General features: G+C 46.3%; 5 protein-coding genes across 5 annotated transcripts; 1 reads left to right on the top strand and 4 right to left on the bottom strand.

Annotated features, from left to right (window-relative positions):
• Positions 1 to 908: 908 nt before the first annotated feature.
• LOC117838703 (T-complex protein 1 subunit delta) lies at positions 909 to 5,047 on the bottom strand. Its single transcript, XM_034718832.2, has 2 exons — positions 3,708 to 5,047; positions 909 to 1,532 (listed from the first exon to the last, which is right to left on the bottom strand). The coding sequence occupies exons 1-2, from the start codon at positions 4,928 to 4,930 to the stop codon at positions 1,151 to 1,153; spliced, it is 1,605 nt and encodes a 534-aa protein (XP_034574723.1). The 5' UTR covers positions 4,931 to 5,047; the 3' UTR covers positions 909 to 1,150.
• A 1,583-nt stretch (positions 5,048 to 6,630) lies between these two features.
• LOC117840570 (early nodulin-like protein 8) lies at positions 6,631 to 7,704 on the top strand. Its single transcript, XM_034721088.2, has 2 exons — positions 6,631 to 7,016; positions 7,083 to 7,704. The coding sequence occupies exons 1-2, from the start codon at positions 6,839 to 6,841 to the stop codon at positions 7,475 to 7,477; spliced, it is 573 nt and encodes a 190-aa protein (XP_034576979.1). The 5' UTR covers positions 6,631 to 6,838; the 3' UTR covers positions 7,478 to 7,704.
• A 639-nt stretch (positions 7,705 to 8,343) lies between these two features.
• LOC117840567 (bifunctional fucokinase/GDP-fucose pyrophosphorylase) lies at positions 8,344 to 13,688 on the bottom strand. The gene is made up of 7 exons (XM_034721083.2): positions 13,154 to 13,688; positions 12,775 to 13,054; positions 12,313 to 12,683; positions 11,522 to 11,648; positions 10,217 to 11,233; positions 9,328 to 10,022; positions 8,344 to 8,978 (listed from the first exon to the last, which is right to left on the bottom strand). Exons 1-7 carry the CDS (start codon positions 13,484 to 13,486, stop codon positions 8,583 to 8,585), a joined length of 3,219 nt encoding a protein of 1,072 aa, XP_034576974.1. The 5' UTR covers positions 13,487 to 13,688; the 3' UTR covers positions 8,344 to 8,582.
• A 154-nt stretch (positions 13,689 to 13,842) lies between these two features.
• Positions 13,843 to 16,266, bottom strand: LOC117840568 (pentatricopeptide repeat-containing protein At3g06430, chloroplastic). Its single transcript, XM_034721086.2, has 3 exons — positions 15,818 to 16,266; positions 14,622 to 15,719; positions 13,843 to 14,534 (listed from the first exon to the last, which is right to left on the bottom strand). The coding sequence occupies exons 1-3, from the start codon at positions 16,133 to 16,135 to the stop codon at positions 14,505 to 14,507; spliced, it is 1,446 nt and encodes a 481-aa protein (XP_034576977.1). The 5' UTR covers positions 16,136 to 16,266; the 3' UTR covers positions 13,843 to 14,504.
• Positions 16,267 to 16,364: 98 nt separating this feature from the next.
• Positions 16,365 to 19,441, bottom strand: LOC117840569 (serine/arginine-rich splicing factor RS31). Its single transcript, XM_034721087.2, has 6 exons — positions 19,284 to 19,441; positions 18,988 to 19,181; positions 18,438 to 18,550; positions 17,997 to 18,226; positions 16,871 to 17,189; positions 16,365 to 16,687 (listed from the first exon to the last, which is right to left on the bottom strand). The coding sequence occupies exons 2-5, from the start codon at positions 19,091 to 19,093 to the stop codon at positions 16,871 to 16,873; spliced, it is 768 nt and encodes a 255-aa protein (XP_034576978.1). The 5' UTR covers positions 19,094 to 19,181; positions 19,284 to 19,441; the 3' UTR covers positions 16,365 to 16,687.
• Between the last annotated feature and the right edge of the window lie 7,395 nt (positions 19,442 to 26,836).

Here is a 26,836-nt window from a genome sequence, read left to right as displayed (position 1 = left end):
TTAAGCATTGGACATCGGGAATCTTAAAAAAATCGAACGCTCCGACATATCTTTGCAATAGTTAAGTATCGATGTTGCGATTGTTGTTTCTGCATGTTTCACAATGAATGTTACATGAAATATAATGTTCATGTTGCGGCCGGAATTTTCTATCCCAGAGTCGAACGACGTAGTCATTTTTACACATTATTTTTCATGTTGCAAACGATGACAACTAATGTTGCATTAGGTAATTTTAATGTTTCGTCGGAGCGTCTGATGGAAAATTTCCCATCGGACGTCCGGATGCTAGTAGCTCCGTTATTTTAATAATTAACAGCAGAGGAAAAGCAAGTGGGTTTTGAAATGAGACAGAGAATTGTTCACATTTCTTTTAAAAAGGACCAATAGCTAACATGATATTTCTTCAGACATCTTAAGACCTGTTTAAGCATGAACAAACAACAAATTTCTAGTGCAGCTTTTAGAAAGCTGAAAGCTCAGAAAAGTTAAGTTTATATGAAAAACTGGAAAGCTCAATTTTACGACCTTTTCGTAGCTTTCTGAGCTCATTTTCTAAAAACTAGTGTTGATTTTTTTTAAAAAAAGCCAGCCGCAGGTTCTTAGAAAAGCTCAAAAGCATGCCCTTATTCCTGATCACTGACAAGTAGAGTTCCTTCACTCGACGTACTAGTTCTCATTTCATCTCTGTCACGAGTTTTATGGTTAGGAACACCATTTATATTACACACCGATCAGCTCAATTTACATGCATAATGTTTGAGTAAAACCATATTTGCATTCGTGCGTAGGGAACATGTCGCGGTAGAGACGGCAGGGAGCCCCTGTTCATGATGCAGCAGCTACAATACAAAGCTGAGCTCAAGAATGTGCAACCTGCAGGGAACATGCAACCACAGGCATGCATATCGCTCAGAACACACCTTTCATAATGATGGGGTGCACCAAGGCACCTCTGATAGTTCCATCAAAGAAGAGCAAACATTACTGTAACAATATGACAAACTCCTCTCCTCTACTGACATCAAAGCCACGGGTACAAAACATCAAGGTTGACAAACACCAAGCCCACGAATAAAGTTCTAAATTAAGTAGTACACTGTCAATCCAGACAACAGGGCAGGCTGACGTGATAATCAACTTCATGCCCTTATCTTACGGTGACAATATCATCAATCTTCAAGATCATTCTGACGCACTCACAAGCTAGCGTAATGGCGCTTGTGCTCACCAGTAAGGGCTGCACAACGTTCTCCTCCAGGATGTTTGTGATCTGCCCTTTCCTAACATTGATGCCCGTGTTCTTCTCACCTCTAGCATGGCGATTCCTGAGCTCAGTGACAATGGAGATTGGGTTAAGCCCTGCATTCTCAGCCAGCGTGTAAGGGATGACCTCGAGTGCCTCAGCATACTCCTTGATGCAGTAGCTCTCCATCCCTTGAAGCTCCTTTGCCCAAGCAGCCAGTTGCATTGACATCTCTATTTCTGGAGCACCACCACCAGCAATCAAAAACCTCTTGTTCACCAAGCACCTGAAGCATCAAAAGGAGAAGTATTAACCAATCGGAACATCAAAGAAAAATCAGAATCCCAACTGTAATATACACTCAGTTTATTTGGTTTAAGAAAATTCCCTACAGCATCACTACTGCAAATGGTTGAAGTACATCAATTAGTAGGGAGACCATTTCAAAATGAAAATAGTGTGGAATTACACCCGCCTACATTGTTATGAAACTTATAGCTAGCATTATACCTATAATAACATGAAAATAGCCTTAGTTAAACAAGGAACAAAGTGTGACAAATAATCATAATGATTTTCTCTGCTTTGCCATCTCCAGCTATACTGATGCCAACTAGAAAAATGGGTAGACAAGCTCAAAGCATCCAAAAAGAAAAGACTGCATCAAAGCATCATGCAGATACAGATATGCTGCTGGACGACAATGTACAATAATTGCACAAATCCAAGACCTCTTTGCCATGAGCTAGGTAAAGGGGATCCATAAATTGCTTGGAAGCATAAAAGTTAATCATTATGCTAATGCAAGTCAACCCCTTCAAGCCCTCTACTACAGCTGCCATTAATTGAGCAATAAACAAAAGCCAGCCATTGTTAGCAACTCTCCACCTACACTTCAAACATGAACTGCTCTGCCTTGATAGGCACACCCATGCAATTTACAATGTATACACTACTGTTGAACTGTGGTGAACTGAACACACGGAACCAAAAGGATTACTTGCAATTTCAAGTAGACATAACAAAATTATATATAGGAAACATATTGCATAAGATCAAACTGTACAATGCATTGCTAGGATTTGTTTCTGGAAGGAGCAGAAAAACTTAAGCAGAAGTACAGCATGATACTAGCAAATTAGAAAATATAGGATACAGGGGTGGTGTTAATTTTTAGATCAAAAAAAGGAGCAGCTCATGCTTTGCGTATCTTAGCATAGCTTTAACACCACACATGGAAGTATAATGAAACAAAATCGTGACCAGTTATGTGTTAACCTTGTTATTAGAGTACAAATAGCCGTTACATTGTCACATCACTACAAATTTGGGATCAAATACCACTGCAATGACCAACCTATGAAATGGATAGAACAATTAAAAAAATACAGTTCTCCATAACCTTCCCTTGTTACATTCATGCAGAAAAATAGGATTTTTTTTCTAAGATAAATAAATATAGGATATTTGTATTGTAATATCTACTCTCATGTCATATCGATGGCATTGCATCCACTCATTATTCAATTACCCTCTCCTAGTTTCCTGCTTCCATGTAAAAATGGCATATGCCAAATCTCTTGTCACCACAATGCATCAGCACCAAAGATATTCAATTGAAGACAGGTTTTAGGTTCCCATTATGTAATCTAGAATGTACATACGTGGTAAAATTTCACAACATACACAGCCACATGTCTTTATGTGCAGCCAAACAATTACTAAACAATAAAATATACAAGATAAACTAAAAGCTTCATTTAATGCAACTTAATGATTACAGCCACATGTTTATCCCCTACCTAATAACCCATGTAATTAAGCAATCATGAAGCCTTTTGTACTCGAATCTAACGAGTACTCCCTCCGTCCCACAAAGACTGTTCATTTAGCCTTCAAAACTTGTCCCACAAAGAATGTCCATATAACTTTCAAACAATCCAACAAAGGCCCTCATAATACCTTATGGCCCAATTAACGAATTGATCATTTACTCCCACCATCAATGCTCAAGTCAGACTCGCTAAATAATAGGTCCGACAATTACTGCAATTGTGCATGCATAATTAATTCTACTCAGTAATCCATCCGATTAAGAAGAGTTATTAGGGGTACTTTGGACTTTTAGCATTGCTACTATCTTGTCTAAAATTTTCTAAACGAACAATCTTTGTGGGACGGAGGGAGTAAAGCTATTGCATTTTAATTCACGAACCGAATATGAAAGTTTATTGAACTTGAACGACAAAGGGCCTTGTCTGCTTAATTTTTTACACCCTTTAAATAAAATCCTAATCCAATGCTACCTCAATAACAAGAGTATATACAGATTTTGGTGACATATAGCATCAGTGTCAAGATTTGGCCCAGACAATATACAAGAGAACTTGGGAGATAAATATTCAGAAGCAATTAAGCATGTAGGGCTTAGATTATTATCTCAACAGAAGATGCAATTTACCTGATGACGCAAAGGGCATCATGGAGACTGCGTTCAGCTTCATCAATGACCAACTGGTTTGACCCTCTGACAAGTACAGTCGCAGTCCTCCCCATGTCCCTGATACCAGTGATCTTCACGACCTTGCCCTCCCCGACAGAAACTTCCTCTACAAGATCTGCAGACCCAAGCTTATCCGCGCGGAAGTGCTCAATGTTGGCAATGGGAAGGCAGTTCAGGGTCTTGGTGATAAACTCAATCTCATCCCTCTCCACATCCTTCACCACCATAATCCTTGCCTTAGCAAGATAGTGCAGAGACAACTCAGTGACCGCATCGCGCAAGATGCTCTTCTGAATGAGCAAGACATTGCAGCCAGCAGCCTTGATCTTCTTGACCATCCCAAGGATATAATTGCGCTCCTCACGGAGGATGCGGTCCATCTGTGCATAGTCCGACACGATGACGCTCTGCTCAATGTCAGTCTTGGGTGGCGAGATTTGGAACTGGATGACAGCGATCCTTGCATTCTCCACCCGAGTTGGTCCCCCGGCAGCGTGGCTAGCCTTTTTGTCGAAGATGAGGCCACGGACGAGCTCAGTGTCGTCCACAGTCCCACCAAGTTTCTTGACGATGCGGATGTCACGGAGGTCGAGGAGGTCCGGGTGAGCGGGATCCACCACAGAGAGGGCGGCGTCGACGGCGAGGGGTGAGAGGAGAGTGGAGTACTGGGAAACAACCTTGGAGTTGAGGGCAGTGGAAGCGGATTTGACGAGTGATTCCCGGTCGGAGAGCTCGATGGGGATGGCCATGGAGTGGAGGATCTCGATGGCGCGCGTGGCGAGGCGGTGGAGGGCGTCGGCGGCGGCGGTGGGGTGGGCGCCCGCGGAGAGGAGCGACTGGGCACGGCGGAGGAGGGATCCGGCTAGGACGACGACGGTGGTGGTTCCGTCCCCCGCGGCAGCGTCCTGGGAGCGGGAGAGCTCCGCGAGCATGCGCGCGGCGGGCTGGACGAGCGACATGCGGGAGACGATGGTGGCGCCGTCATTGGTAATGATGACCTCCTGGTCCCCCGAGGAGATCATCTTGTCCATGCCACGGGGCCCCAGCGAGGTGCGCACGGCGTCGGCGACGGCGCGCGCGGCGGCGATGTTGGCGCCGCGGACGTCGTCGCGGCGCTTGGTGTCGGTGTAGGTCTCCGTCTTGCGGGACGGCGCAGGGGCAGCGGCGGCGGCGGCGGCCATGGCGGAAATCTGCTGGCTGCTGGATCAGGAGGGAGGGAGATTTGGGGGCTAGGGCTTTTCGACTTGTTTCCAGGGAGGGGATGGATCTCGCCGCTGCGTGGGGGTTCTGGAACAAAAGGAACTGCGGCGGTTTAGGGTTGCGACTTGCGAGTGCGGCGAGATGGGCTTTTATGGGGCTCAAACGTGTTGCAAGCTTGGGTGGACAATTGTGGCCCACGAGAGAAACCGCCTACATCTATTTTTGGCCCATAACCTGAACTATATATCATTTTCATCCGACGAAACATAAAAAACATTAAAAATTATCTAGTGCAATATTAACGGTCACTATTTGCAACATGAAGTAAAAATGACTACATCGTTTGACTCTGGATAGAAAATTCCAGCCGCAATATGAATACTATATTTCATGTAACATTTACTGTGAAACATACAGAAACAATAGTGATACTTAACTATTGCAACATATGTCGAGCGTCTGATTTTTTTAGATTCCAGACATATGTTCTATAGCATTACGGTTTTCTTTTACATCCTTAGTGAATGGGTGGGTGGCTATAGCCTATAGCCCATGTTTTTCTGCCTTCTGAAGTCATTTCAGGATTCCTGAAAGATTTTGGGGCTTTCTTTATTTTCACAGGGTTTTTTTCCTAATGTGTGAGCTAAGCACATGCTTTTTTCCCCTCTACAAGTCGTTTAGGCTTACCGGAAGAGTGCGAGGACTTTCGAATTTCGGAGCATTTTTGGCTCAAAGCTTGAGCTATAGCTCATGATTTTTTTTTCTTTCAAATCATTCCGGGCCTAATGGAACGACGATTTCTGGCCTACAGCATTAGCAGTATGGCACATGTTTTATTTGTTTAGGCATTGTACAAGAGAAGTTTAGGATGTGATTTCTCGTATAGATCTAGTAAAGCTGCATCGTATATCCTAGATGAGAGAAAACTAACGGATGCAGTGATCATAAAAAAGCGTGTTCGGTTGGTCTTATGGACGAATAATGTGAAAAAAATATTTGGTTGATAGCGTAGGTGGATGTAAGTGACACCGCATGTAAGACCGGCAAGTGGGGCCAAAGCAGATGCAAGTGCATCCCTTGCGACTGTATGAGATCAATTTGGACGTACCTACCGGATCAAGATGATGGTGTATTTTTACATCTGCTTTTGTAGGCAATTAAATGCTCTTTTTCTATAAGTTTGGTGTAAGCAGAATTGTAAAAGCAACCACACACACACACACACCATACACCATTACTTGATGAGCCCTTCTCTTCTACTGGATTGTGTCAATTAGCGGAGTTCTCTAAAATATCATCTTGCCACATCGCCGCCGGGGCCCGTGGCATCAGGCTGGTCTGCAGGAGCAGCGAGCTGAGGACGCTGACTCTACAGCGACGGTAACGGCCAAACCGAGCAACTGTTGAGCTCGAGCACAGGTAGCTGAGGTCGTGCTCGTGCCACCCCGGAGAAGAGAAGCCCATCACTCCACTGGGATCTCCCGATTCCTTTCACGTGCTGGCCCCCACAGCCCCACGTGCCGGCCCCCGGATTCTGCCGCGCACCAGGCCACGCCCGCCTGGAACCAAACCAAAGCCTGCAGCCCTTTTTTTTTTTTCTCTTTTTTTGAGACTCGGCGTGATTAGCCGTTACTTAACGAGGCGACGGGGGCCTCTAATCCCGGCGCGGCACATGGCTCGAGCCGCGACACCTCTGCTCTGCTCTTCTTGGTGTGTCAAATTGTCAAATCCACCCGTTGCACTTGCCCATCCCCTCCCTCATAAATAGAGTAACCCGCCGCTGCGCTGCTGCCGCGGGCGAAGGAAAGAAAACGAGCAGTCGCTGTGCACCAAAAAGAGACAGTGAGCAGCCGGTAGAGCTAGCAAAGCGAAGCAGCACAGGCAGCAGGATGCGTGCGCGGGCGGCATTGGCATCGGCGGCCGTGCTGCTGCTCCTGGCGGGCGGGTGCGCCGGCGCCATGTACAAGGTGGGCGACCTCGACGCCTGGGGCGTGCCGCCGCCCTCCAAGCCCGACGTCTACAAGAGCTGGGCCAAGTCCGTCCACTTCGCGCTCGGCGACTCCATCTGTAAGTCCAGCTGCTGCTACTTCTTGGTGACTTGAGCCATGGATTCACTCACTGCCTCGCACGCAGGGTTCCTGTACCCGCCCAGCCAGGACTCGGTGCTGCAGGTGACGCCGGAGGCCTTCGCCGCCTGCGACCTGGCCAACCCCGTGCTCAAGCTCGCCGACGGCAACTCCGTCTTCAACCTCACCACGCCCGGCCGCGCCTACTACACCAGCGGTGCCCCGGGACACTGCCGCAAGGGCCAGAAGCTCTGGGTCGACGTGCCCATGGCCAACGGCACCTACCTGCAGCCCTCCGCCAGCGACCTCGCCGCCCTCGCGCCCACGCCGGCCGCCGAGGCGCCCGAGGGCTTCCTGCAGGCCTCCGCCCCGGCCGGCGCCCACCCCTCCGCCGCCGAGCTCCGGGCCGTCGCCGGCGCCGGATCCGTCGTCGCTGCGGTCGCTCTCGCTCTCCTCCTGTGATAGCTAATTAGTTATTAGCATCCTCTCTCGTCCTTCTTTTCTTTGTGATTGATTGAGATCTCCATTGGGAGTGATTTGAGTTCTTCTTGCATTGGGTTGGTGGGGGGCGTGCATTTGGATGATCAGAGCTTGGATCTCCATTTTTTTTATTGGTTTCTATATAGACTAGATCTCTCTCTCTCCATAACATTGTACAATGCAATGGTAACATGGATCATTTTTGCATCGATCGACCGCGCTTCTCAGTGTTTCTGCATTTACAGCACCAGCGACAGCTTCATCAGTTCTTGCAGATCAAGAGCTAGGCTGTAAGCTGGTGCGACAGATCAACACACATGTGGGTGTGCTGGTGGTAGACTAGTAGTAGTGATGAACAGGTGCTGCTCGATCGTGTCGGTGTACTCCCTCCCTCGCAGTCACAGGGGACAAATTCCATGGCGGCCCTGGAATTGATATCGCGATCTCCAGCAGTACCCGGTTGTCCGCGGTTGCCTTTGCCTGGGCGAAATGGGGACTGTTCCAGGAGACACTGGATCAGTGACTTTCGGGGGCATTCGGCTACCAACCAATCAAAGCATGACGAATTGACGATGCTGGGAACAGGTGAGGACAAGCACGGACGGAACCCAGAACAGATACAATGATTCCCTGTACGAACAAATTTAGTGCCGCAAAAAATACGGGCAAGTTTAGGTTCGGCCTAGAATTTTGTTGCAATTTCAGCCAATTACAATTGTCGGATTCAAAATCCACTTTGAAAATTGCATACCGAGGACAGAGATTCTCGGTTACCACCAACTAAAGAAAAGAAACCTGAACAGGGTTGGAGAAACGTGCCGGCACGCCAAAACCACAATGCTCAACGATTAAATTATCAAGATTCCCATTACGTTAGAGAAGACTTGCAAGAGGAATACAACAGATCATTAAAACTCTATTGATGCTCAATAACATACGAAGAAAACAGCCATAACAAAAATATTCTCGAAAAAAAATTGTACTATACATATGAACCAGCTACTCCGCAGACCGCAGACAACCTCTATCAACCAGGATGGATAGAAAGATGTGTACTCCACATGTCAGGCACCAGTGCACCACCTCATCATCGTGGCATAACGATGTTCCAATCGTACGCCTTCACATCAAAGGTGGACTCGTCAAGAGCTTGCCTAAGTTCTTTGGCGCAGCTCGGGTTCTTGGCAAGCAGCAGCGCGAAGCCACCACCACCGGCTCCGACCAGCTTGTAGCCGCAGCAGTAAGGGTCCGCGAAAGCAAATAGCTCATCCACAAACTTGTTGCTGCAGAAAGGGTCTAGCTCTTGATGCAGCCTCCAGGCCTCCAGCATTATGCTGCCCAGCTCATCTATATCACCGTTCATTAGGGCTTCCCTCCCAATTTTGGCCAACTCAGCAAGCCTCTTGATGCTGGATATTAGGATGTTATCGCGGCGGAGGTATCGGGTTACAACTTTCTGCAGGACTTGGTGGGCGAGCCTTACCTGCACAGATAGTTAGATTCATTTAGGGAGAAAAATAGCAATGTGGAGAATATTTAACAACCAACATCATGGCACATGGATAGCATGGCCACAACCACAAATATGAAATCGTTCTCTGTACTACAATCTGGTATAATTGGACCAAAATGTTGTTTGCGCTTTCAACAATTCGGCCTTCAACCTCACATGATTTTGTTCCTTGGTAATTGTTGATAATTTGACCTTATTATGGTTGAATACAAATTTCAGAAAGACAGATTGTATGTGGTTCTTGGCTTCTAGTTATAGCGGGTGCATGGTCACAAGAAAGACTCAAGAATTTTATGCTCCAAGCAGAAAGGTCACTTACTTGGCCGGTGAACACAACCAGGAGACGTTGCTCTAATTCCTGAATCAACTCAGGAGAGGCCAACAGCGGGACAACTTGCAACCGTAATGGTTGTCCTGGAAAACTCTGGGTGCATTTGATTCCAGGATATAGGCCACCGATTTGGTCTTGCCATCCACCACCGGTGCCCATTATTTGCTCTACCACTAACACAGCTCTAGCAACATTATCATCACTTCCATCATCTTCCATAACTTGAAATAGACCCTTAACTACAGCAGCTGCTAATATGCTAGAAGTTCCCAGACCACTTCCGCGAGGAACATTTGCCCATGTCCAAATGTTCAGGCCTGATTTTGACAATATTTTGTGGCCAAGGATACCAGTAACAATAAGAGCAGACTTGACTAAACGGAACGGGTCACTTTCTTTGAATGGAGATGAAATAGATGCCAGATCATCAATATACAGGTTCCTGCCAGCATCATCTTCGATTGAAACTCCAAGGTGGTCTTCTGTTGTCTCTATCATAGCACCAACCGGAAGGCTTCCTTCCAAGCTAATTGCCATATTCAAAACACAACCTGGACGCTCCAAGCTCCATGGAGGTGTATCACTCCAACCCCCAACAAAGTCCACACGGACTGGTAATTCTACAAAGGCCTTCCTAGGATGCAAGTTACCATGGGTCGAAGACATGGAACCGCTTGATGGCTCTATGAAAGAATGAAATGTGTTAACAATATAACAGCAATATCAATAGTGCAAATGGTAACAACAGCCACAATTAGCTCATTGCACATCAAGATATCATGGATTTTTGAGAAAAGCTAATATAAGCACAACAGTTGGCTTTGGAAATACAAGGTCTTTTAGTTATCGTAAATGTTTTGTAGTAATTAGTAAGCACCTTTTGATCCATATTTTATCGCTGATGCAGTTTCACTCGATATGGAAGCCCATACTTTCTCTTCAACGATACATGCAGTGGAAAGATCTCCAGAGGCTCTAAGCAGATCCATCTTGACCTGATATTCTCTACTCTGGGGAAGAACCCCAGAATACTGATCCCCATGACTTGGAAAAAATGAAAGCAATTCTTCACACAGTGTTAAACATGAATCTTTTTGTAACACTTCCTCGCAAAGTTGAAACAGGTTACGTCCAAGTAAGCCATAGTTCATGCAAGCCTTGGCTATGTCAGCTGCAAGATCTGACTGATGCTTCCTTGCATCCATGCAAAGCTGACTGTAGTCGATAGCACGATGCAGCTCTTCCAAGCTGACCCTCTGTGATTTTCTCCACAAGGAAGCTATTTTTCCATCTGGGTCGCATGCTGACCCCATAAGCCACATGCCCACATTCAGCATTTCAGGGAGAGACATGACAGGAAAAAGTCTTGCAGTCCATAAGCATTGGTCCTGGCTGGTTGAGTTCCACAGATCCGTATCCTGGATTCTAAGGTCTTCCAAAACATTTATCCATGGCTTGCCACAGAATGTACCATCCCTCTTAATAGAAACTTTTGGATTATCATGAAGACCACAGTAAACCAAAACTCTTCCCGCGGAGTTTACCAAAGGCACTTCCCAGAGGCAATGGCGATCAGGTAATGTGAAACAAGTGCTACCATTGATTATCTGAGGACTGCACCCATGAAACTCACTTATATTCACCCCAACAACAATGGATTGCGAACCAATCCGTATTCTACCACAAAGTACTGAATCATAAACCAACGAATCCTCTCCTATTGAGACCCCAGAAGAAATCTTGGTAGACAAAATAATAGCTGTCGCTGCAATATCACAAGCAGTGGTCTCTGGTAGTGAGCACATATGCCTTCGACCTACAAGTCCTGAATAGGAACCCGCCAAGTGATCAAGAACCTCCGCAGATGTACCAAAATGTAAAAATGAGAAGTCATCTGAAAAGGAAAACAATCACAGCTAAGCATTTCAATTGCACAACTGAAAAAAAATGATGATAGGAATAAAATATTTTACACTAGATGAAATTTTAATAATTGTTCCCTCCACTTTTTAAAATGTGGCGTTTAGGACGAGCTAATTGAATGAACTAATCAGCTTATCACGTCATATATTTAAAAATGGAGGGAGTTCATGAAAACATAAAAGGCATAACCTCTAGATGGAAAACCATGATAAGGCACTAGTTCAATGCAACGACATTTGCATCATTAGTAGCAACATACATGAACAAAAGCTGAAAATCCTTTGTTTTCCTAAAGCATCAATCAGTTCCTTGCCCAACGGACGGTTTCTCAACCATTCATGCTTGGCTGGTACCCATGCCGCCACAAGATCTTCATATAAGCTCAACTGCAGAAATTGGCAAGCATGATCACACAAATCAAAAGCTCAAGGTTCATATGCAATTAGAGAAATGTGCCTAATAAGAAGTAACAAAGCGTCAGTAGTAGAATTTAGAACATACTTTTGATATTTCAGCTCTAAGTTAAATAAATATACTACTAGAAGATAAGATTAACTGAGTTCTGAAAATCCACTTTCTGCATGGAACAAAGAGTGAACTAACATGTAAGTATATTAGTGTTCTTAAGGAGAGAAAAGCCATTGCTTCTGGCCAAGAATACATATTCAGTTTCTACCACAGTACATGTTGGTGCTAGCATATCAAAGTACAAAATGAAGGAAACAGATTGCCGTTGCCTTAAATATCTTAAGGGCTAGAAGGCTATTCAGAATGTACAATAAGGAACAACCTGCACTGCATTTGAGTATTCAGTATTCACAGTAACTATGACTTTCAAAAGATGTTGAAGATCACAGAACCAGCATTTCTAACTGCTAAACATACAGAAAATATTTTTACAGAATAATCGCATTTTTTTAATTCAACGAGCATAATTTCAATAGAAATGAATGAGTTATGCAACATCCAAAAGTGTCTTAGGAAAACATAAGAAAGGAAAGTCATGCTTGATAAATGTTATAGTTCACAATGCTAGAAATGGTAGCCTGCCTCTTTGTTACTAGTCATGAGCTCCTTGATCATGGTCTGGCTAGATGAATGTGCAAGCATGACAAGGTCCTGCCATGCTTTACCCCTTGCTGCTATTATTCCCGTGTCAAGTAATGCTCTCCCATCATCTAGGATGGCATGACCCTCTACAAGCTCGCTCACTGTCGGCTTCTGCAGGAGATTGTCAACCAGATATAGAGAATAGCTCTCTTGATCAATCCCACCATCCTTTGACGCTACAACCACTCCATGATTAGCAGCAACATCCAAAGTGGTGGGCACAGTCACAATGCAAGCAGCATCGTCAGGAAGAACTAGGTTCGAGGCATCAAAGCACGGGAGAACATCCCCGGTCATTATGAAGATCCCACCTGGTCATCTATGGGCAATTAGAAATGGGCACAAAAGTGGCAGTCACTTTTCATGGACGTAAGTGCTAGTCATTTGTCTCTAAGGTACAACCTTGGTTGTTGAAAGCTTGCCTTGCGCTCGATGAAATCGCGAGGATGTGATCGAAGAGAAGTGGAACAGGTCCATCAGGATTGTCTCCAGCCAAGTAAGGCAGAGGCAGGAAAGCCTTCCCCATGGGGTTCGCCCATGGAACCCTCTTGCTGTCACCCCCGGCGTGAAGTAAGAGCACGTGCTTCTTCGCCATGAAGCTCGCTGCCGCGGCAAGCGCGCTCCCATCCCCAGAACAACCATTTGATTCGGGAAGGAATTCAGCAGTATCTTCCTTGGAAGCCTGCGAAAATTCAGATATCCTGATTGACCAAACAAGTAGCAGGAGGCTAGTGGCTGCAGCTGCACAATCAAGTTAGCGCTAGGCCGGAGGTAGTAGGACCTGTGCGGCGAGGTGGCGGACGAGGGAGGCGACGGCGTGGAGCGTGGCCGCGCCGGAGCCGATCCGGGCGCCTTCTGGGTCCGGGACGGCGATGGCCGTGGTGGAGGCGGGGAAGCGGCCGAGGCTGCGGGCGCGCTCGAGCTGGCGGTTGTAGAGCGCGGCCTGCTCGGGGCTGGCGGCCGTGAGCACGACGGCGTCCCAGGGCGGCACGCGCGCCGGGTCCCGCGCCGAGAGGCGCAGCCGGCACCACGCCTTCCGCAGAGTCGCCGCCGCCTCCTCCGCCGTGTGCGCCCTCCGCCGGCGCCGGCGCTGCTGGCCCGACGACGAGTCCATGGCCTCCCGCCGCGTCGCCCCTCGGATCGGAAAGGGGAGTTGGTTAGTCCACTCCGCTGAGATGTGACTGTTTGGCCCCCAGAATCCCAGATTGTCGTTGCCCGTTGACGCTGCTGAGTACAGTCTGATCCTGCAAATCTGTCTGGATGGCACGCTGCCAACGGATGACAGTTCCTGGTTGGCTCTGTGGATTACTCGATGACCGGGTTCACTTCATCGATTTCTCTGGCTCTGATCATGTTAATGCCACTGCCCACTGGTCCGTTCAGTGATGTGCATTGATCAGATAGCTTGGGCCTTTATCTTTGCTTATTTACATTGCAAAGGAGGGGCAAAACCAAATCTGAATACATTACTGATCAAGAAATGCATCGATTTATAGCCTGAAAGCAGGCAACATTGCATGAATATTATTACATTTTACAGGGTTTTACCGGCTAATGAGCACTAAGATGTTCAGTGACAATGGACAGCCACGGTTGCTCTCCAAACTGAGATCCTTGACGTACTGATGATGGTTAACCCCGCACGCGAAGGCTAGCTAATTGCTTACACTTCGACGAAGTCGGCAATACAACTCCTGTGACCTGTGCACGGTCATCCCCACGATTTATTCATGAGCTGACAGTGTCATTCATGCTGTTTCCCATTCTCAGGATCCCCAGCTACCCTCAGTCCCACTTGGAAGCTGTTACAACTTACAAGACAGCAATATGTTGAGAAGGATCGGGCTATCAGCATGGTGGCATATCTGCAGTCTGATTGTGTGCACATCAAATTCCGAGAATGAGCCCCAAATAGATGGATTATCCGCATGAAGAACTAGTTGTCTGACCAGGATGTAGAAAGAGTTCTGGACCTTCAGGTTTCCTTGACGTCTGCATCCAATTGGCAGCACCCCTTTTGGTCAGACCTTGTTATCGATTTCAAGCTATATTCCCAAAAGCACCTCTTGCTTCACATCATCTTTATCCAATCTTGGATTAGGACTAACCCACAAAGGAACAATTGTAGGTTATTATTTGCCATGAATATCAGAAACTGGTCCCTGATCCAAGAACAAGTAACCACTAATATCAGTGAAATAACATGGGATAATCAATATGAGCTCGTTACAACAGTGAAAGATACTTACCAGCAACTTCTTATCGAATCCTTCAGCCTCCATCTCTAACAACATAGCAGCTTCATCCATCCCTTGTGCGGTGTATGCCTGAATCATGGTGGCATAAGTTACCTTGTCAGGCTTGCATTTCTTGTCCTTCATAAGTTGTAGCATTTCTTCCATAATTTTGATATCTCCAGATTTTGCATATGCGCTTATCACACAGTTGAAGAACGGAGTATCTAAGACAACATCAGTGTTTTCAGTCTGGCGAATAATTCCTGGAATCTTATCAAGAAGCCCACCTTTGCTGTACCCATTAACTAGCGAGCAGTAAGTGATGGGGCTAGGTTTCACACCCTGAATTTTCATAAGCCGGAAATAGTACTCCATCTTTTCAATGTTGCCAGCTCGTCCAAAACATTCTATTACTATGTTGAAGGTAACCGCCGTCAGTGGGAAGAACCTTTTCTTCATATATTTGAATATCGACATCATCTTGTCATACATGCCGGCCTTGCCATAAGACTTGATCATGATGTTAAACGTCTTGGTATCTGGCTCAACACCCATCAGCTCAAACTCATTGTACCACTTCTCCATTTCATCTGTCCTTCCATAGTTCCCGTATGCCCAGATGATAGAGTTCATCGTGTAAATGTCTGGCACATTGTTCCCGCACTCAAGCATCTTGGAAAGTGCACTCTCCATCTCCTCAAGCATGCCAGCTTTACCGTACCCATTAATTATCGCATTGTGAATAACAGAATTGCATTCGAGCCCCAGGTATGACATCTCATCAAGAACAGCAGGAATCAGATCGAAGCGGCGCGACTTAGCGCAGCAATCGATGAGGACGGAGAAGGTGTACCCATCCGGCCTGCAATCGGCGGCGCCTTTCATCTGGTCGATGGTGGCCAGCGCCTCCTCCAGCAAGCCGCTGTAGCCGTACGCGCCGACGAGCGCGGTGTACACGTCCACCGTCGGCCGGAGCTTCTCCGAGAGCATCGCCTTGAAGAGGACGGTGGCCGGGCCTGGCTGCCGGCACCTGCCGAGCATCATTAGCAGCCGCGCGTAGGTCTGCGACCTCGGCTCGTACCAGTGCTGCTTCCGCAGCAGCTCGAAGATCTAGGCAAGCGAGAGAGAAATAAGCATCGTTGCCTCGTTGGGGGAGAGAAGATAAAGTCCTCCTCGGGGAGAAGGGAGCAAAGGTAATGGGAGGGAACCTCGAGGGCGGACTCCCAGCGGGAGGCGGCGACGGCGGAGTCGAGGGCCTCGAGGACGGCGCGGGGCAAGAGGCGGGTGGACTGCTGCCGCACGGCCGCGGCCTTGCGGGAAATGCCCGAGACGGCGGCCTCAGTCCGGAGGATGTGGGCGAGTGCGTCCGGCTGCTCGACCTCGGGGGTGGACGGGGAGGAAGACGGCTTCCGGCGCTGGCGGTGGCGGCCAGTGCCGCGTTGGGCAGCCGGGACGACAGGCGCACGGCTGGGGCGGGGAGCCGGGGACGGCGAGTTGGTGGGCGGGAGAGGCGCCGGCGAGTGCATGGCGCTAGGGGGCGGCGAAGGAGGGCGATACGGCGATAAGGTCCTCCCGAGCTGCAGCCGGGAAGAGAAGCGACGTGACAAATTCCGTAGAAACCGTCGATTCGTTGGACAGCCCCGCCAGTACCGTTAGATCGAGAACAATAGCAAACCAATCTGCAAAGCTGGTAGCTGCGCTTGAAGCACAAGAGCACGTGTGCACCTTTCACGACCAAGCAAAGGAAAACAGACATGGCTAACAGACAATCTCAATATCAGCAAATACACTTCCGCAGTTCTGCCGCCTCACGGCTTCATAAGAAGTGGGTAATGGGAATGCACACATTCAGTGTAGAAGCTGGTCAGGAGGCATTACATTTCTAATATCAGCTCAGCACCACAAATCAGGTAAGATATTTGTTGCTGTCAACAACGGCAACAGCAGCATCACGTTACACTGTTGCGCTATTTTGAGACACCAAGACAGCTCCAAATATACTTAGCACAGGAAAATCACGTTGCCTGCCACTTCTTCCATGAAACCACTTCCTTGCTAGATCCTTCAGAATCAACCATCTACAAAAGATGTTGAACATGGGTTAAAAGCAAAATCCATAGATAACATAAGAATCAGACATAGCAAGATGAAAGAACTGAAGCACTTTTGAACTTATATCAGTGGGGGTAAAAAAAAAAGTTCAGCATTTCTGCATGTTAACTGTACAACTAACATATAGAACTTCATAGAATTCTTCTTACCTAGTACTGATCATAAACGGGGCTTCTCCTCCTATCATAGCGATCATAAACAGGGCTTCTGCCCCTGCTGTAACGATCATATGCAGGGCTTCTCCTATCATACATTGCTCCATCACGGCGATCATACCCAGGATAACGTCCACGCCGATCGTAATCTGGACTGTAGTCCCTTCGGTACCTTGGGCTAGGTGAGCGCATGTAGGGGTTACCGCGACGCCTGTCATGAGCACCTTGCTTGGGGCTGCCGTATCTGTCATCCCTCTCATTGTCATCATCCCGGAAGGCATATTCAACTGTGATCACCCTGTCCAATATTGTGCTGCAAGACAAATTTGATGTAAAAAGAAAGGGACTATTCACTGAGGCTAAGCTCTGCTGTGGTTAAGGAAATCATGACTTGGCACCGCTAAAAATAGCAGTAAAATCTATCTTATTGCTGCCACGCAACAACTACATCAAGCTCAGGAAGTAATCACAATTACAAGGAGTCAAGGACCAAAAGCAAAACTATTTCATAAGAGAAAAACAATATGCCTAGTATTGCTGGCATGCAACAAAAAGAAACAACAGCAAGGGCAAACTTCTAGAAACTTATGACCCTGAAAACTGAGTAATTTGAAGGAAACAAAGCATATCCAAAATCCAACAAATGGCTATCAGATTAGAATTGAAACGATGCAAAAGAAGAGTAAGTATCACTTCAAGGAAAGAATGTTCATATCCATTTGTCAAAAAAAGTTCTAAGGCATGTTCAGGAGATGCTTGAGAATGGAGAGCATTCTGGGGTATAAACAGATGCTATGTATTAATCATTTCCATGTTGACAGCAATCTAATTTATTAAAGGAACCAGGTCCTCAAACAACTACAGTAGGAACTAGGAAGCCAATAAGATAAATCAACATAATAACGTGACATTTTTTCATAAGAAACCATCATCAGAATAAGTAAAATATCCAGGAACATAGTCTACTAAAAAATATTGTCCTAGTAATAATGTAGAAGCAGCAGATTCAGGCAACAATGAAGGAGGTGGAGAATCATATTTAGCATGGAACTGGGAGCAAAGTAATTGAACAACACGTTAACGACTGGAGAATGGCTAGTGGCAACATAAGGAAGCATACCTCTTATCAGTGTTCTTGACAGCGGCAGTAGCTTCCTCTTGTGTCTCATACCGTACAAATGCAAAGTTCCTTCGAACACGAATGTTGGCAATCTTGCCATATGGTTCAAAATGCTTCTCAATATCTTGAATTTTAGTGCGTATGGGGTCAAAATTGATAACGAAGAGAGTTCTAGTTGGCTTTACATCCCCAGTAGGCCTATCACGGCTCCTTGACACAGGCTCGACTTGCTGAGCAAATTAAAACATATGAATGTTGGTGATTAGCAAATTTATTAATGTTGCTCATAGAGAAAATGGAAGTGCGAAAATATCCCAGCCAGGTAGAGACAAGAAATTTATTAAAACATATGAATGTTGGTGATTAGCAAATTTATTAATGTTGCTCATAGAGAAAATGGAAGTGCGAAAATATCCCAGCCATGTAGAGACAAGAAATTACCCTTGACCATTCTACAGAGAGCCTGCGCCTGCTATGGCCAAAAGACACATTGTCGAGACGCCTTATAGCATCCTCTGCATCGCGCTCGTCTTCAAAGTAAATGAAAGCATAGCCTACAACAGATACATTGATGGAGAAATTGAGCAAGGACTTTCAGGATTTCCCTTCCCCGCACCAGAAATAGTAGTATATCATAAACATAAGGCACAGATGCAAATTTACAGACATGCATACTCCCAGTGGCAAGGCATAGCGCTATAGCAAGCAAGAAGATAATTGGACTACACATATATGATGTACAAGGTCTAGAGCAAGACTTGTTGTGGAATTCTAGGACACATATGTTCATAGTGCGGTCACAACACAATAATACAAACCAGTGCTCCTGACTCCAGATACTGCATTATAGGATTAGATTTAGGACGCGCATAATTAATATTATTCATTAGGCACTTGTGTTGGTGGCCAAACAAGCAGCATTTTCCCCCAGTATTAAATTTGAGCACCGGACTAGCAAGGAAGAGAGACAGGGAGGGAAGAGATCGAATACCTGACTTCATGTCGATGCGGCGGATGGGGCCGTCCTTGGAGAAGAGGCCCTCCAGGTCATACTGGCGCGTGTCGTAGTCGAAGTTGCCGCAGAACACCGGCCTCATCGTCTCTCCTCCCTCTCTATCAACCACACTTTGACACCCTTGCCGTCCGCCCCCAAAAACCCTGTTGTCCCCTTTGGGCGCGGCGAACCTTACCAAAAATAAAAATAAAAATTACCAGCGAATCAACCAACGGAACTCCACGGGAGAAGATTCGAAGGGCGTCGAGCTCGATAGATTGATAAGCGCCAACCTGCGGAGACGCCGACGATTCGGAAGTGGGGGGCGAGAGGCGAACGGTATAAACCCTAGACCGGAACGGGAGGCGGCGAGGGGGCGAGCGGTCGGTGGTGGGGAGGGCGCAAAGCCTCAGGAAAAAGCGGTGAAAAAACTTGGCACTTGGCAGCGACGTGAGCGAGGGAGACGCCACGCGGTGCGCGGAAAGGTGGGAAAGGGCCATGTCTACGTGGGCCGCGGCCCTGTAATTCTAACGTCGGAAGCTCTGGGCCTTACAGCTCGCTATGCTCTGGGCCAAATTGTTTTTAGGCTCTAGACACCTTCATTTTAGTCTTCTGGAAGAACATGTTCGCCTTTCCTGTTGCAACAGAGTAACAGGGACAGAGCGGACAGTGGATAAACAACTCTCTGGCTCCTCTGAACCCTTTGATATATCCTTCAAAGCACATTCGCTGGAGAATCACCTCTCGAGCCACGACATGGACGTATCTGTATGCAGATTATTCTTGTACGGGCACAGCACATTCTCTAGGTGTTGACTGTTGAGACGTAATTGATTCCCCAGCGACCAAAGTTTGAAAGATGGAGTCACCGGCCTACAAGCTACTACCTACAGCTACTACTAGCTCGAGTGATCGACGACCACTTCTCTCTCCTCGCGTCTTCTTCTCCAACACCAGCAAGATTCCAAACTAAACCAAGCCACGGAGACGCATCTCAATAAGGCACGCATGGCGGCAACCACCTCTCCCCTGTTGGCGGCATCAGTTTATAGAGCAAGCAAACACGCAGCGGGAACGTACAACTTGGGCGTGCACGTTCCCCCTCTCGTCTTTGTTCTTCCAGCTCCTGGCCTGCATGATTGATCTGGTGTAGTATCTAGTGGACAGTATCCGCGGCAACATGTGCCGAAACTTTGGCCACACACGGCCGGGCTAAAGAATTGGTGACACCTGAAAAGGGCTACGTCGCTGCACCGATCCAGCCTCACTGTGCACGTACCTCTGGCTGGCTACTATATATCTGCTCAAGACGATGATGATGGTCTCGAGATCCCTTTCAATCAAAGGGTGGATGGATGCATGGCAGCTATATACTATAAGTAGTGGTTGAGTGTAAAGGGCGAAGAGCATTTGCATTGTGCTAACACCTGTCCTACAACAAAGATCCACCGTACGTGTGTGAGCGTGTGATGCCAGAAAGTAACATGAGGTACCTTGATTGATATGGTGGTACCAATAATCCACCGGCACCTTGCCAAGCTCGCATTTTGCATTATATACGAATTGATGGACAGTAGTAGAGAAGCTCATCAAAAGGAAGCCTGTAATGGCAGGTTTGGCACAGTGCTGAAGATTGTGCATGCTTACTTCTCCATGCATGTACAGGAGCCACAGATCAAGGACGCACACATACTGGTGAAGATTGAATCTGCCCTCTCCCTGCAACTTGAGCTGATGAGGAAATGGAAACCCGGAAGCAGAGCTCACAAACACGCAGCTGATGCTGCTGGCATGCGGCTGAATTTGGAGGCGCGTGCGCTAATCCGTCGTCGTCGTCTAGCTCAGCTCTCTACTGCCATGCGTGGGCCGAAGAGCAAGAGCTTGATGAGAAGCACATGCGAGCAGTGAACAGTCGCAACTGTATCTAGCCTGCAAAGCCTCAGCCAGGAGATGCAGTAATTAGCCTGCAGCACCTCACATGCACGCAGATGCAGGAGGGAGGAAGCCGTACTAGGCGGCCGGCCGCCGCGGCGATAACCCGGCATGAATTGTAAATTCCAGATGCCGCGAAAGCTAGCTGGCTAGCTCTCCTCGATCAATTCCGCGTAGAATCGCAAGCCCATCAGCGAGTTGATTCCCCTCGCTCCTAATAAACAAGGCGGAGGGGCGCAGGCAGGGAAACCTTAACGCATGTGATTAGCAGCGCTGGTCACATGTGGTGGCCATGATTAGCAGCAGGGAAACCTGGCTAGCTAAGCAACTTTTTTTAGCACGGTGGAACCGAAAGGTGCTCGAGTTATTGGTGTTAACAAGGCAGGAAGGCAGCAGCACCTGCACTGGGAGCCAAAGCTAATGACGACAACGCTGTACTTGTGTTTCCGCCTACTAATTAATTTCTTTCTTTTCTTTAACTTAATCAGGCTGTTAGTTCCATTGATCGAGGAAGGTGCCATGTTACATCACATCACACTTGGTTTCTTGCTTGTTTAATTATCTCACTCTCGTTAAGCACACTGCTAGCAGAACCTTGATTAGAGCGCAGGACACTAGTGGTTTAACTTGAAAAAAAAAATAGCTGGATTGCTCCGTGAGCTAGGGGATAATTTTGTAGACAAAGAGTACCAAGACCCACCTCATTAGAAACGTGGTTGCCGGCGATAACCGAGACCACATGTTTTTACCCTAGCTCCCTCGCTCCTTAGTTGTACAAGTACACGACACAGACCGTGTCCGTGTCCTCTGGTTTACTCCACCAGTATCAGGATGTGAAAAGATTATTACACAGCGCGGTAATGAATTGAGGAACTGTTTTCACATACTTACTCTATCAAAAAAAAAAGTCATCCTAAGAATTTTTGGACAGATTAATAAGAATTGACTGATGCATGTCCACGTCCATATGTACATATGCCAAATTGAGTATGATGACTTATTTTGGGATAGATTTTGAATTACGAAATGACTTGCTTTTTGGGATGGAGGTAGTAGGGAAGAAGTGGAGAATGTAAGTGGAATTCTATTTGCCGTTTAGGGGAGGACAAGTATACTAGCCGGCTAGTACTGATAGTGTACGTTCTACAATTAATCATCAGAAAATGCATGCATGATGGCACATGGAAGTTTAATGCAAAAAGGTCTACTTAGCTATTCTTTTTTTTCCTTTCAGCTAGAGCATGCTTCAAGCTGTTGATTTGATTTTTCTTAATACTACTCCTTATAATTTAATTATTTGCTATCAAGATCAATCTCAGCCGCTGTCAACATGCATGTTAGTTGCAGTAATAATAAACATTATTGCAGCCCAGGTATGCATGTGTAGCAACTGTAATGAAAAGTATCTTCTGTATATTGTGGATGCGCAGTAGCAAAGCTATATACTTATTCAACTTTAGAAAAATGCATGGGAGAAAGAACTAAGAAGGGAGACATATTTGCTCGAAAATCGGTTGTTTTAATTAATTTTGGCAGAATGGTCGACTGATTCCCTGAGAAACTTCCGGTGGGAAAGGAAAGGGAGACCTATGAGGTGGAATAACAGTCTAATTTGGAAAGTCGTGCTTAAAGAAAGATCATCTAGCAGATCATCATGTTCTTCCTATTGTGACAATACAATGTGACAACACAAGAGAAAGAGACCTAGCTAGCCAACGAACTAGGTAGGGGCGCAGGAAGTTTCTTGGGCATCAGCTATGCATCGAAGCAGATGGAATACGAAATTGTAGCAGGTAGATGATGAAGGCTGGACAAACTGAATCTTTGTCCAAATTTAGAACGAATGTTTCATCTATCAGCCACGCGGATCGAGTCAACGCAGTCTATCAGGGAGCGAGACTGTTCAATAATGGATCCGGTCGTAGCTGCTGCGTGCTACTAGCTATAGCTACCATTGATACTATATATATCCTTGGTCGTCGGATCCCTCAGCTCTAATCCTGGGGACTGTCTTCATTATACATTTGATTATTGCTGATTTGTTTTGTCAAAGCTGAAAGCCTGACTACCCAGTGGTTTCACACTGCAACAACGCCTTTCCAACGACCATATCGCAATCGCTCGACGATCTTGCATGATGTAAACGCGCGTGATGTGGTACGGTAGCTAGCTGATGATGATGAAGATATGGTAGAGAGCTTAGGCAGCACTGTTGTGTATAGTGTTGGTGCTTAAAAGCGACCGGCCGAGAGAGATCGCACATAAAGCAGCAGGCGAATCAATAGAACCTACATGTATAGGAGTAGGGAGTATAGGACTAACAGTGCCATTTGACCCCTAACTCGTCTTGTTCTACTACTTTCCATTCAATCAGTGGTCGTCTTTCATCCAAGCAGGTAGCATGCATGTTCATCGATCGCCTCATCAGGGAAAAAGCTAAAAGAGGTAAGGCCGGAAAGACACGAATTGAGAAGAAGAATCTCCAGCTCCTCCAGCTAGCAAGCATTGCTCTCCTCCATATATGATACGTCTAAAGCAGCGCAAAGCACCAGATGGTTACTAGCTTACTTAAGAAAATGTGACGGTGATGCAACGAGTTTGTGGTCTCGTGGACCAACACGTACGTACGGTAAAGGCTAGCTATAGCTAGCTAGGGCGTCAACGATGGCGCGCGCGTGATGTGTAGCGGACGTGACCACATGAAAGGTCGTGTCGCACGGGCGCGGATCGAACAAGCGATTGAGTCGCGTGGTTGCTTCTTCTTTCCATGGATAGATGGATGGATGGATGGTGAATGCTTGGCTCGGTTGTGCCTGCTGGGATGGGTGAGACAGCACCACCACCAGCAGCAGCGCTGGGATCGATGGATCAGCTCCGATCCGTATACCATAGGCAGGTAGATAGATAATTGGTGGCCTACCAACACGTAGATAGCAGGCAGCAGCTGCAAGGCACCACCGCCCCGGCCCAGACCACAGCGAGAGCGATCGCCAGCCGCTGACCGGCGACTCCTTCCTCCACCAAAGGCACGCACGGCACCACGCGGTGAGCCTGGCCGACGCGGACGCGCACTGCCACATCAGCCTATTGTAGAACGCGCCAGAGCAGACCGCCCCCGACTGCGACGCAGCCATCTTCCTCTCACCGGGGCGGTCAAGGAGCGCGACCCCGGCGAGGAGCACCAGCTCGTGGCGGGCCACCGAGCTCCGGCGGGGCTGGAGGTACTTCAATTCCTGCTCTAGATTATTGGTCTGTTTGCTTCAGCTTATCAGCCACCGTGTTTTTCTCTCACAACAAATCAGTCGTTTCAGCTTTTCAACCGGTTTATAGTCCAGCCGAACAGGTCCTATATTGTTACTGCCACTTCATGACTTAAATTATCTGTATTTGATTAGTCGTATGTACCCTGTTAATTGGGTTGTAACCCATGTTGTAACCACACCAATCTATTCTCATAAGAAAATAAATATAACCCACCCTAAACCAAACCTCCACTATCACACACCACACCACCCCAAACTTACCATTGCATAAGTTATACAAATTACTTGCCAAATATGGTTACAACCCAATAAGAACCCATTAGGTACCCAATAAAAACCCATTAGTTAACTTTTTTTTTGAGTTTGTATGTGACTCTCAACGTGGGGCCCACATGTAAGTCTAGCCATACTACTTTGCACAAAGTAGCGGACTGTCAAGCTAATTCATCTGCAACAAGTTTCGGTCAATTCATCCAAAATTTTAAGGTGTGAACACGAGGTTTTAGTTTTAGGGTCCGACTCTTGACGCGGGCCCCACATGTAAGTCCAGCCGTACTACTTTGCATACAGTAGCGGACTGTTAAACTAATTCATCTGTAACAAGTTTCGATCAATTTATCCAAAATTTTAAGGTGTGAACGCGAGGTTTTATTTTTAGGGTCCGACTCTTGATAGATGAGGCTCCAGGCTTTTGGGTTCTTAATGGGTCTCAACCCACGGGTTGAGAGTCTTTTAGATCCAAAAATAATACCACACACCCCAAACACCTTCCAAACTATTTATTTGTAAAACCCAAACCAAACCAAACCATCTAGCAGGCCAACTCATTATAAACCAATTCAAATGAACTTATTATATAAACCAAACTATTAAAACCAATAAACCCAACCCAATTAACAGGGCTAGGAAGGATATGATGGAAAATAACCTGCACCCAAAAGAGTAGTGGCACGTCTCGCTCACCACCAACTTGACTGCTTAAGCAAATAAAATAGAATTTTCATCAGCTTTCTTGTTTGATCAGCTGTCTTAACGGCCATAATCACCCTGCTTTGCTTACCCGTAGATTATGATATTAATCAGTCAGAGTTAAGCTGCCTAATCAACTCTATCATCAAAACCAGTGTCCCTCCTAACACTCTACCTAACTACTAACAGGAGGCCTCGCTATCTCAACGGCCTCCTGTGAAATTAAAGAAAGAGAGCAACTGACAGTGTCCCTTACCGACTAACAATAACGCACACCAGCAGCAAGATTAGGCTCAAGATTAGTACTACCAATTAGCATATACACAGGCTAGATTTCATTTCAATTACCAACAGCTAACAAAGATCGCGTGCAACCTCTACTGATCTGATCAGCAACCACTGGTTGCGCAGATGCCGTTGGAGAGATATATAGACTATAAAAACTAAAACAACAGCTGCGTTCATCTGCGTGTCAACCTGGAAACAGACAGCAAGTCTTGTTTTATCGGAGTGCATGCAACAGCAAATGCCATTATCTTTAAAAAAAAATGAACAAATGCAAGTAGCAGCACTAATAATGGCTCCAAAATTATTAGAGGCGTACGTGTATAATTAGGAATCAAATCTAAATAATACATTTAAGATGTAATCGATCAAGATGTAATGATCTAAAAATTCTAAATAATACATTTAAAGTAAATGTATATAGACTAGACTCGTGTGAGCTTCGTGCATGGTTGGCTGTACATGTCGTATACGTGCACTGTGGAGCATCAGGTATTGCACCACAGAGGATCCAGATGACGTACACACATTGCAGTGAAAGGTTAGGCATGTGGAGAGTATAATTCTAAAATGGACATGCCACCGCCTCCATTGACTTGGACCAGTTGCCACCTGCCTGCCCGAAACGAGTGCGAGTTCAACTGCACAAGTGTCGACGCCTCCAAGGCTATCCCGGCACCATTTTTGCTGTGGGTTTCTATTTGCAACAGAGACAGGAACCGGCTCAGTCTGTTGTGTTTTTTTCCCCAAATTAATTTGTTGTGGTTCCACATTTGCATTTATTTATGTTTTCGGATCATGGGGTTCGAATTTTACTTTATCGGCTCAAACAAATCAAAGACAGTTTGCTTCACTAAAGAAAAGTTGAGGTGTCCTGATACAACAAACAAGCATGCGGCAGCATATGCTGTTTTGGATGGGAGGCATCAGATTCAATATTATGGGATTGATCAATATATAATAAATTAAATCGTACATGGATATACAGATATATAACAAATTAAATCCATTGTCATGAAGTGTGCATGCAGCTGCAGAAATGGAGGATTCAGGTTCAAGGATGTGCCAATAATTCTGCTCAAAGATGACGTACTGATAATTTGATGGGGCCCGTCCTAACATGAGCAGCTAGCTACTAGTCAGATCAATTAAATTGGGTATTAATAATTGCGATGCTGGACATTCCAAGCTTTCCATCTGAAAATCCCCACTCAACCGAGCTAATTTGTCTCCACCACTGAAATATTAGATTACACATGCATCATGCAATGCTTCAAACAGCACACCAATTATATCGCTTTCTGAAATAAACAATGACAGAAAGCTCATTAAATTGAGACAGAGGTGGAGGAGAATACGTTTCAACCGCAGAATTGCAGCCATCCTAGAAATCACCA

Source organism: Setaria viridis, chromosome 9 (genome assembly GCF_005286985.2).
Source record: "Setaria viridis chromosome 9, Setaria_viridis_v4.0, whole genome shotgun sequence".
NCBI classification, from domain to species: Eukaryota; Viridiplantae; Streptophyta; class Magnoliopsida; order Poales; family Poaceae; genus Setaria; species Setaria viridis.
Note: the sequence above shows the minus strand (reverse complement) of the source record. Positions and strands in the feature narration are given on the sequence as shown.

What these genes read in the sequence shown, in the direction of transcription:
- LOC117840569 (XM_034721087.2), bottom strand. Translation starts at nt 19,093, where the DNA reads ATGAGGCCGGTGTTCTGCGGCAACTTCGACTACGACACGCGCCAGTAT. An exon ending in CCGCATCGACATGAAGTCAG is followed by an intron (nt 18,551 to 18,987) that starts GTATTCGATCTC and finishes TATCTGTTGTAG; the next exon opens with GCTATGCTTTCATTTACTTT. An exon ending in TCTCTGTAGAATGGTCAAGG is followed by an intron (nt 18,227 to 18,437) that starts GTAATTTCTTGT and finishes TAATTTGCTCAG; the next exon opens with CAAGTCGAGCCTGTGTCAAG.
- LOC117838703 (XM_034718832.2), bottom strand. Translation starts at nt 4,930, where the DNA reads ATGGCCGCCGCCGCCGCCGCTGCCCCTGCGCCGTCCCGCAAGACGGAG. An exon ending in GATGCCCTTTGCGTCATCAG is followed by an intron (nt 1,533 to 3,707) that starts GTAAATTGCATC and finishes TTGATGCTTCAG; the next exon opens with GTGCTTGGTGAACAAGAGGT.
- LOC117840567 (XM_034721083.2), bottom strand. Translation starts at nt 13,486, where the DNA reads ATGGACTCGTCGTCGGGCCAGCAGCGCCGGCGCCGGCGGAGGGCGCAC. An exon ending in TCATGACTAGTAACAAAGAG is followed by an intron (nt 11,649 to 12,312) that starts GCAGGCTACCAT and finishes CAATTTCTGCAG; the next exon opens with TTGAGCTTATATGAAGATCT. An exon ending in TGGTTGTGTTCACCGGCCAA is followed by an intron (nt 8,979 to 9,327) that starts GTAAGTGACCTT and finishes CTATCTGTGCAG; the next exon opens with GTAAGGCTCGCCCACCAAGT.
- LOC117840568 (XM_034721086.2), bottom strand. Translation starts at nt 16,135, where the DNA reads ATGCACTCGCCGGCGCCTCTCCCGCCCACCAACTCGCCGTCCCCGGCT. An exon ending in GCTGGGAGTCCGCCCTCGAG is followed by an intron (nt 15,720 to 15,817) that starts GTTCCCTCCCAT and finishes TCGCTTGCCTAG; the next exon opens with ATCTTCGAGCTGCTGCGGAA. An exon ending in GATTCGATAAGAAGTTGCTG is followed by an intron (nt 14,535 to 14,621) that starts GTAAGTATCTTT and finishes TTCTTGGATCAG; the next exon opens with GGACCAGTTTCTGATATTCA.
- LOC117840570 (XM_034721088.2), top strand. Translation starts at nt 6,839, where the DNA reads ATGCGTGCGCGGGCGGCATTGGCATCGGCGGCCGTGCTGCTGCTCCTG. An exon ending in CGCGCTCGGCGACTCCATCT is followed by an intron (nt 7,017 to 7,082) that starts GTAAGTCCAGCT and finishes CCTCGCACGCAG; the next exon opens with GGTTCCTGTACCCGCCCAGC.